The 10,305-nt window shown below is 42.4% G+C and overlaps 1 protein-coding gene across 1 annotated transcript in view; it reads left to right on the plus strand.

Annotated features, from left to right (window-relative positions):
* Positions 1-10,305, plus strand: part of LOC141147242 (contactin-associated protein-like 5) — a 585,111-nt gene that overhangs the window by 324,546 nt on the left and 250,260 nt on the right. Inside the window, exon 10 of the mRNA XM_073634434.1 lies at positions 528-699. Within this exon, the coding sequence (XP_073490535.1) occupies positions 528-699 (172 nt within the window). The remainder of the gene's footprint in view (positions 1-527; positions 700-10,305) is intronic.

The following is a 10,305-nucleotide window of genomic DNA, read 5'->3' on the forward strand; positions in this document are numbered from 1 at the left end:
CCCCCACTGCACCGGAAGATTACGGAGGTGGGGGTAGGCGTAGGATCTGCAGCCATCAGCACAAGGGATGGATTGCATTGACTGTAAGTAATGTCCCTTGTGCTGATTTTTTAAATCCTTTTTTTCATTGAACTTAGGCTTTAAAAGTATGAAACTTTTAGATATATCAGAAATAAAAGACTAAATGTGATGAAAGACATTGGCACATGCAATGCATGCATATAAACACATAATTTCAAATGTAAAGGTCTTTCCAATTTAAATAGAATCCCATAATGAAATGTGAATATTATATGTGTGATGAACAGATAAAGGAACACAATAAGAATCCGGTCTGTTCATCGAATAAATACTGTACTGAGTTCTGTTCTCATAACCTGAGAGTTTATGACAAAGCTTGCGTAATAAAAGAACATCAGGATTGCTGGGACCTTGGGGTCATCCATCAATAGCGCTCATAAAAAAGTAAACGCATTATGTGAAATTATGAATCTGATTGGACGCGGTGTCTGTCTCTTACCAAACAGGCTGTCCGGACCATCCAGCCACCTCGTCCTGCATAAATCCAATCTCGTCATTTCAAGGATGTATGAGACTCATCTTTATTGATAATCAACCCAAGGACCTCATCTTGGTTCAGCGCGGCGTCCTGGGGAATTTCAGCGACCTGCAGATTGATATGTGCAGCATAAAAGACAGGTAATTTAATTATTGCATTTGAAGTGAACATTATATCATCCCCCCAGGGTGCTCAGGGTCTTTCACTAGACCTCCTTCCAGGTAGACTGGAGTCTCTTGGGGTGGCCCAAAGTGCCCAAAGATGTCCAAATCATCTCAAATGGCAGGTGTTCATTCCATGGAGCAGTGGTTCCACACCAAAAATCTTATGAATCACCCTAAATATAAGTACACGTACTGCATGAGACCTATGACCTGTGTGAAAACGGTGCTAGCATTTATATCTACACAGGAAACTCAGTCTCCTTTATCCAATTACTAATTGAATGTGTCAAGACAGATGTTAGTAGTCCAACCACGTGACACTTTTTGACACTTGGACAATCAACAGCTTCCTGATGATGCAATTTTATAGAGTGTAATAGAATTATAATATGCTGGTGACCATTAATGGGTCATGTTGGGGGTTGTAGTGTTCTACGTTTAGAGTGTAATAGAAGTGTATTATGATCATGTCCAGTGGTGGGTCATGTTGGGGGATTGTAATGTTCTATGTATAGCATGTAATAGAATTGTATTATAATCATGTCCAGTGATGGGTCATGTTGGGGGTTGCAGTGTTCTATGTTTAGAGTGTAATAGAAGTGTATTATGATGGTGCCCAGTGGTGGATCATGTTGGGGATTGTAATGTTCTATGTATAGAGTGTAATAGAATTGTAATATGATGGTGACCATTAATGGGTCATGTTGGGGGTTGTAGTGTTCTATGTATAGAGTGTAATAGAATTATAATATGCTGGTGACCATTAATGGGTCATGTTGGGGGTTGTAGTGTTCTATGTTTAGAGTGTAATAGAATTGTATTATGACCATGCCCAGTGGTAAAGATTCAGTCTAAAATATGAGGTAACAATGCCACTCCAAGCGCGTTGGTGTCTCTAATAACCGCCCTCCCCACTCACAACTTCAGGTGCAGGTTCTGCAATGGTGTAGAAAATTGAAGAAAACAGCTGAACGGCCGCACTGCGAATAACACCTTTTATTCGTGGAAAAACAGTATTATTCGGAGCGCGGCCGTTCAGCTGTTTTCTTCAATTTTCATGACCAGTGGTGGGTCATGTTGGGGGTTGTAGTGTTCTATGTATAGAGTGTAATAGAATTATATTATGATCATGTCCGGTGGTGGGTCATGTTGGGGATGTAGTCTCCTATGTATAGAGTATAATAAAATTATATTATGACCAGGCCCAGTGGTAGGTCATGTAATAGAATTGTATTATGATGGTGTCCAGTGGTGGGTCATGTTGGGGGTTGTAGTGTTCTATGTATAGAGTGTAATAGACTTGTATTATGATCATGTCCAGTGGTGGGTCATGTAGGGGGTTGTAGTGTTCTATGTATAGAGTGTAATAGACTTGTATTATGATGGTGTCCAGTGGTGGGTCATGTTGGGGGTTGTAGTGTTCTATGTATAGAGTGTAATAGACTTGTATTATGATCATGTCCAGTGGTGGGTCATGTAGGGGGTTGTAGTGTTCTATGTATAGAGTGTAATAGACTTGTATTATGATCATGTCCAGTGGTGGGTCATGTTGGGGGTTGTAGTGTTCTATGTATAGAGTGTAATAGACTTGTATTATGATCATGTCCAGTGGTGGGTCATGTAGGGGGTTGTAGTGTTCTATGTATAGAGTGTAATAGACTTGTATTATGATCATGTCCAGTGGTGGGTCATGTTGGGGGTTGTAGTGTTCTATGTATAGAGTGTAATAGACTTGTATTATGATCATGTCCAGTGGTGGGTCATGTAGGGGGTTGTAGTGTTCTATGTATAGAGTGTAATAGAATTGTATAATCATCATGTCCAGTGGTCAGCTATGTCGGGGGTTTGGGGGTATTACTTTCATGGAGTCCGGCCTTGTTGGCTACACAAGGATTTTTTTTTTTATGGAATTAAACCTCAAATTCGTTTCTAACAATGATATAATAAAAGAAGGTAAAATAAAAACATGGATGGTTGTCGGGACCTCACCAATAACAATCTCAATCTCTTTCACGCACGTTGTGCTGGTCACTGTAGCTAACCATTATAATGAAAGGGATATATACGATCGAACAACAGACATGAAGCTTTAAAGAGGACAAACAGAGGATGAATTTTAATGGGTTTTGTTTGTTCCTTTTCCATTTTTTTTAAAGCGAATGCAGATTTAAAAGCCTCCGTGTTTGCGTGTTGAATGAATGCAGAATTGGAACAAATGTTGACAGATGATTTCCCAGAGTGTTTAAATAGAACACAATTATATCTGTCTCTGGACCGATTTGGAACAAGTCTGTGAATGGCACTTAATTACTTATTTTGTGAATGTATGCCACAATCCTGAATAGACCTCTGATTGGACAATTTATGTGAATTAAGGAATAGAGGGAAAAAAAAAAATTTTTGTTTTTGTTTTTGTTCAAAGGAAAATAAAAGAAGGAATGAAATAGCCATTTGCTTTTCCTATGACAGTATTTAAAGTGATTGCAAAAGTCTCGTTTTTTTTTTTTTTACTATAAAAATAATAAACATGTTAAACTTACCTCCTCTGTTGCAGTGGATTTGCACAGAGCAGCCCAGATCCTCCTCTTCTCGGGTCCCTCTTCTGCCTGTTTGGCAGCTTTACTAAGTATTAACGAATGTCATGCGCTCTTTTTTGGGACTACAGGATGCCATGTCCATACTCTTCTGATTGGTCCTTAAGCAGCAGTCATGTTTTTTTTTTTTTTTTGCAGTGGCAATACTCTGTGGCTTCAACCACAGATTAGTGGGGCGCCATAGTGGTATTGTGATCATGTGACCACTGATTAAAGTACATGTAAACCCTTTTCTTGATCTTGTACCTACAGGTGAGTCTATAACCACTTCCGGACCGCCGCACGCCAATGTACGTCCAAACTTTAACGGTGGATATTGTTGTTCTGGCATAACCCCGGTATCCCCATTTTCGTGCGGCGATCGGCTTTCTGATAAAAGTGGTCCCTGCGGCGGATTCGCTGCAAGATCACTTTTATCGGTGGCGGGAGAGGGGCCCCCCTCCTCCCGCTGCGATCCGGTGCCCTCCTCCGCTTACCGGAGCCGTCGGTAGCGGCGGAGGCGATCGCGTCCGTCTCCCTTCTGTGCCTGGAGACGAGTGAGGCTAAGATGGCGCCCTCTCGTCTCCATGACACTGCTGGGCGGAAGCGACGTCAAAACGTCACTTCCGCCCACGCCTCTTAAAGGCACATTTTTTTCAATGTCATTTTTTTAAATGACTTTTTTTTTTTTTTTTTTATTGCATTTTAGTGTAAATATGAGATGTGAGGTCTTTTTGACCCCCCAGATCTCATATTTAAGAGGACCTGTCATGCTTTTTTTCTATTACAAGGGATGTTTACATTCCTTGTAATAAGAATAAAAGTGACACAATTTTTTACTGTAAAAATAAATAAAATAATGTAAAATAAATAATAAAAATAATTTTTTTTTTTTTTAAAACCCCCCCCCCGTCCCGACGAGCTCATGCGCAGAAGCGAACGCATACGCGAGTAGCGCCCGCATATGAAAACGGTGGTCAAAGCACACATGTGAGGTATCACCGCGACCGGTAGAGCTAGAGCAATAATTCTAGCCCTAGACCTCCTCTGTAATGCAAAACATGCAACCTGTAGAATTTTTTAAACGTCGCCTATGGAGATTTTTGAAGGTAAAAGTTTGACGCCATTCCACGAGCGGGCGCAATTTTGAAGCGTGACATGTTGGGTATCAATTTACTTGGCGTAACATTATCTTTCACAATATAAAAAAAAATTGGGCTAACTTTACTGTTGCCTTTTTTTTTTATTCAAAAAAGTGAATTTTTTCCAAAAAAAGTGCGCTTATAAGACAGCTGCGCAAATACGGTGCAAAACAAAGTATTGCAACGACCGCCATTTTATTCTCTAGGGTGTTAGAAAAAAAAAAACATATATAATGTTTGGGGGTTCTAAGTAATTTTCTAGCAAAAAAAACTGTTTTTAACATGTAAACACCTAAAATCCAAAACGAGGCTGGTCCTTAAGTGGATAATAAAGCTTACCTGTAGGTACAGTGAATATCTCCTAAACAGAGCAGATATATTCACACTGCATGCAGCCGGTGACATCCCCGCCGAATGCGCTCTGAAGGGACAGCATACCCGCGCCGCCCCTTCAGAGCTCCATGCCGTGGTCCGTGAGTCCTGCGCACACGCGCTTGAGTGATGTCATCGTGGCGTGGCCAATCAGACGGCCAGAGGACGTGAACCTCAGAAGGAAGACCGGGTGAAGATGGAAGGGCCTTCAGCATTGACAGCGCGCCGCTGGGGAGCCTCATTCTAAAGGTAAGTATTACATAATGTGCTAGAATGCAATGCATACTAGCACATTATGCCATTGTCTTACAGGGTTAAAAAAAATGTGGTTTACTACCGCTTTAAAGTCCAAATTTAAAGTGGTTTGTTAAGGTTGAAGTTTTTTTGTTTTTTTTTTTTTTTACAAGAAAAATGAACAGTCTTTACATAATTAACATTTCACTCCTAAACATATATATACACATCCAAAGCTAAATCATTACATTCAATTCAATTTGATCTTCCCCATTTCTAGAATGATGTCAAATGGAAATAGAAGGGACACAAAAAGAAAGGGAATACTTCCCTTCTAGATTCTGTATTTCTATATTTCCGTATTAGCTCCCCATGCCGGGTCAGAGGGCGACGCTACACCCAAAACCGGAATGGCCGCCAATACTATCCCTTCTAATATTCAGCTAAGGTTACTATATACTGTTCATTTCCCTTCTTTTCCAAACCCCCCCCCAAAAAAAAAAAACCAAAAAAACACAACCTACCATAGGGGAGGATCCCCCCCCCCATAAAACAATAATCCTTTCCTCTCCCTCCCCACAAACTCCCCCTCTCAATTTTTTTTTTACCTTATTGCATTCTCCGCATGAAGGTAAAACACCTTCTGTGTTCAGCCCCCCCCATCCCCCCATCCCCCCTACATACTTACCTAAACCCGATCTCCTTGAACCAGTGCTGTGAGCAGTGCAGGGGCGGCCCATCCATTAGGGGTGTCCGGGCGCCGCCCCCTCTCTCCAGCCACCCCCTCTATGCAATGGATAGATTCATACATAGCATGAATCTCTCCACGGCTGCTGCGGCCACCCCCCTATTCATGCCTGGATGCCCGGTCCCCGCCGATGCCTGGATGCCTGGATGCCTGGATGCCCAGTCCCCGCCGCCACTTCTTGGATGACCGCAGATGCCCAACGCCTAGATAGGGTAAGTGCCGTTGGACCAATCGGGGGATGGCGGGGGAAGTGGGGGTTTGAGTTGCAGTGGGGGGGGGGTTAGTTGTTTTCCGCCCCCCCAAACAAAAAACCACCAGCCGCCACTGGATGGAGCAGTGGCTCTTTCCTCTTTCTCTTCTCAATAGATGTGGAGGCAGCCATTGGCTTCTGCTGCTGTCAGTCAGTCACAGCCTGTGAGGAGAGAAGTGGGGGGGGGGGCGAGCCACTCTGTGTGTGTCTATGGACACACAGCACAGCTCAGGATCGAGCCCACTAGAGTGCCCCCATAGCAAATCACATGCTATAGGGGCACTCAGCAGGGGGGAGGAGCTAGGAGTGCGGGGGGGGGACCCCAGAAGAGGAGGATTGGGGCTGTTTGCTATTTAAAAAAATACATTTACAGTAAAATAGCTTTATTAAGGTAGTTCGATTTTTTTTTATTATTATTTTTTTTATTTTTATAAGAGCGGTATGTTTGTATTGTGGATATCTGTCTGCTCGACTACAGCCTTCCGTTTCTGTGAAAAACATGTTTGGTTTCACATATACTTTAATGGGCCACTAAATCTAAAACACAGTTTAGCTTTTATAACACGTCGTTTGGTTACAATAAAAAGAAGAAGGCGGCTAACAACACGGGTCAGAACACAGCTTAATGCTTTTCCATTAATCCTAAATTTTTTAGGTCGCCAAAGAAAACTTTAGGCGCTCATTTCACACCTGGACCTTTTTATCTCCTGATACATTTTCCATTAACTTAATGGAAACATTAAAATGCATCTCAATGCGCATTTATTTATTTATTTTTTATTTATTACGGGTACTTATATAGCACCATCAATTTACGGTACGCATCACTTTACACATATATTATCCATTCACATCAGTCCCTGTCCTTAACCACTTGACAACCGGGCACTTAAACCCCCCCTCCTGCCCAGACCAATTTTCAGCTTTCAGCGCTGTCACACTTTGAATGACAATTACTCAGTCATGTAATACTGTACCCAAATTAATTTTTTATCCTTTTTTTCATACAAATAGAGCTTTCTTTTGGTGGTATTTCATCACCTCTGGGTTTTTGCACTGGGCCACAATTGATGCAAGCATGTCCTCAGTAAGAATTAAATGGAAAAAGTCTATCGGGGAAAAATTTTCTGTGTCCACCTGGACTCCTGGCTGGGCAGTGAAAGGGGGAACGTAAGCATCTCCTGAATTAGGAGGCAGCCACAAGGCGTTCTGAAGGGAATAGGGAAGGCTGGCATGGGACCTAACCCTTTGGGACTGAGGTGACACCCCACTGGTACGTGGCCTTTGCCGAGGCACTGCGGTGCTGGTGGATGGCATTGCGGTGCTGGTGGATGGCACTGCCTCCTCACCAGTACGCCTTCGTCTGGCGGGCGGACTCTCATCCTCCTCCTCTGAGACTGTCAGTGTACCACTTGTTAGGACAGGCTCGTAGTCCACGTCAGACTCAGAATCTGAAAATTAGGAGGAATCCGTACGCCTCCTCAGCTGAATATAATCTTCTAGTCATTGTTAGTGATGACAGAAGGCACTGATGACAAGTGACACTGATGACACTGATACGTGGCACTGGTGACACTGACAACAGATAGCACGTGGCACTGACAGGTGGCACTGATGACAGATGGTACTGACAGATGGCACTGACAGGTTGCACTGACAGGTGGAACTGATGACAGGTGGAACTGATGGCAGGTGGCACTGGCAGATGGGACTGGCACTGGCAGATGGCACTGGCAGATGGCACTGACAGATGGCACTGATAGGTACTGCGGGCACTGTATATGTGTTTTTGTAAACTCACAATTTAGCACGGGCAATAGGTCATTTTTTTTGTAAAAAATAAAAAACCCAGCGGTGATTAAATACCACCAAAAAGAAAGCACTATTTGTTTGAAGAAAATAATTAAAAATGCATTTGGGCACAGCGTTGCATGAAAGCACAATTGTCATCCAAAGTGTGACAGCGCTGAAAGCTGAAAAATGGCCTGGGCAGGAAGGGGGTAAAGGTGTCCAGTATTGAGGTGGTTAAAGTGATTGCTGGTGGTTTTTAGGAATGCATATAAATGGCTCCTGAGGATTATTATTTTTATTATTATTATTATTATTATTATGACCCATTATTCTCAATATTTTACTTTTTTTTTGCAGAACAAAAAACAGAGATTAGAAACAAATTTAAATCAAAAAATACTCCAATTCAGATTACTGAAAAAAAAAAAATAAATAAATAAAAACACACATAATCACGCAGAGCGCAGGATTTCTAAATGTTTTCACACATTTTTACAATTAGATTAATTGGCAAAAGGTGTGAATTTTGTGTGAAAACATTTATAAATAGACCCCTAAATCAGTACAAACTTAAGGCTGGGTTCACATACATGCGAATTAGATGCATAAGCTGCGCTGGCTATTGAACTTCAGCTCTTTTCGGCTCGTCGGCACGTGTTGTACGTCTCACCGCGTTCTTGGCGTTCGGAATTCCCCACAAGATTTGTGTGACCGTGTGTATGCTAGACAAGTTTGAGCCAACATCCGTCGGGAAAAAAAAAATCATGGATTTTGTTGTCGGAATGTCCGCTCGTGTGTACGGGGCATTGGGGTGGAGACTGCAAGTCACGCCTTCTCATCCAACATCGACAATCGATGTTTTTCGGGACCGACGTGCGCGTTCACTTTTGCGCGGGAGCACAGGGGCTCTTTATTTTATTTTTTTTTTACTAATTACATTTTTATTTTTTAATTTGTACACTTACTGGATCACTTTTATTGCTGTCACAAGGAGTGTAAACATCCTTGTGACAGCAATAGGCACGTGACAGGTACTCCTTTATGGAGATATCGGGGGTCTATAAGATCCCAAACCCCCTACTCTGGTCGTTTTTCAAATGCTTTTGATTTTTTTTAAAAAAATTGTGCTGTTGACATCCGGGTAAACCAGAAGTGATGTCAGGTCATCGCTTCCAGGTCACCATAGTGGACATGCCGGCTGGTCGCTCGGGTCTTCTGGTGGAACGTGAAAGCACGAGCAAGCGTGGAAGGCGGTAGGAATTTGAAGGGAGTCCCCTTCTTGCTTGTAAAAGAAATCCAGCATCTAGTTAGCCGCTAGGATTGCTTTTAAAATAGAGCCGACCACAGGCTCTAAATAATGTTACCGGTATAATGCCCGGAGCTGCATATCATCCCGCTAAAACCACCCGAAGTCCAGCAATGTACTGGAAGCGGGTCTACACAAATGCAGCCATCACATCTAAGAATTGGTAGACTGCAGTGCAATAAATGTTTGTATTTGGGTTTAATACCGCTTTAAAAAAAAAACAGATTCAACTTGCTAGCCTTGAACTCTACTTTGTAGCTTAATATCTATAAATATTTTATTAAAACATGACTTTACCTTCATTGCACATTTCCCAGACTCCAGATATAAAGAATCATAAGGAAGTGCGCTCAGAATTTGTTAATAAAACCCGTGTTTGCTGCTTCTCCTTGCTCAGACCCGTAGCGGAAATATCTCGCCGCGCATTAGCGTGACGCCTGGCTCAGTTGATAAATACGCGGAGCCTCCTGAAGTAAGCCACTGATAGGTCCGGGCTCAGCACAGAGACGGCGTCTTGGGTATTTTATCCGAAAACACAATAAATTCTCCCAGTTAAGGGATTTGTTGCCAGTGCAGAGATATTCAATTTCAGATCCACAGCGTGTTCCGAACTTTATCAAAAGAGCCGGGACACAGGAAATCACAGATTCAACTTAATTACACCTCATGCCTTGGTTTTTATTCTGTGTCTTAAAGAGATTTCAAATCCCTCGTCGGGGAGCAAAGAGGTCCCAAATAACACACCTTGCTCCGAGACCACATTCACTGCGACATCCATAGAGCTGCAACTATTATGTTGTATTATGTTGTATTATGTTGTAATGCTTTAGTACTCCGGCCAAGGTGTTTATTTTAGCACATCAATGGAGAGCACTTTTAAATAAACTTTACAAGTATGAGTCACACTTACAGTATAACTAAAGGCAAAACATTTTTTTTTTTTTTGGATAAAGTGGAGAAGGATTAGAACCTCCAACTTCCTCTTTTGGCTATGGGACAGGAAGTGAAGGGAAATATCACCAAAATGGACACATGGCAAAAAACAAAACAAAACAAAAAAAAAAACTTGACAGGTGTTACCTCTCTCTCTGCCTTCCCCCCTTCTCTCCCTCCTCTTGCTCTCCCCTCCTCTCTCTCCCTCTCCCCCCCTCCCCCCACCCCCACCC

The sequence above is a fragment of the Aquarana catesbeiana genome, linkage group LG06, assembly GCF_042186555.1.
Source record: "Aquarana catesbeiana isolate 2022-GZ linkage group LG06, ASM4218655v1, whole genome shotgun sequence".
NCBI lineage: Eukaryota > Metazoa > Chordata > Amphibia > Anura > Ranidae > Aquarana > Aquarana catesbeiana.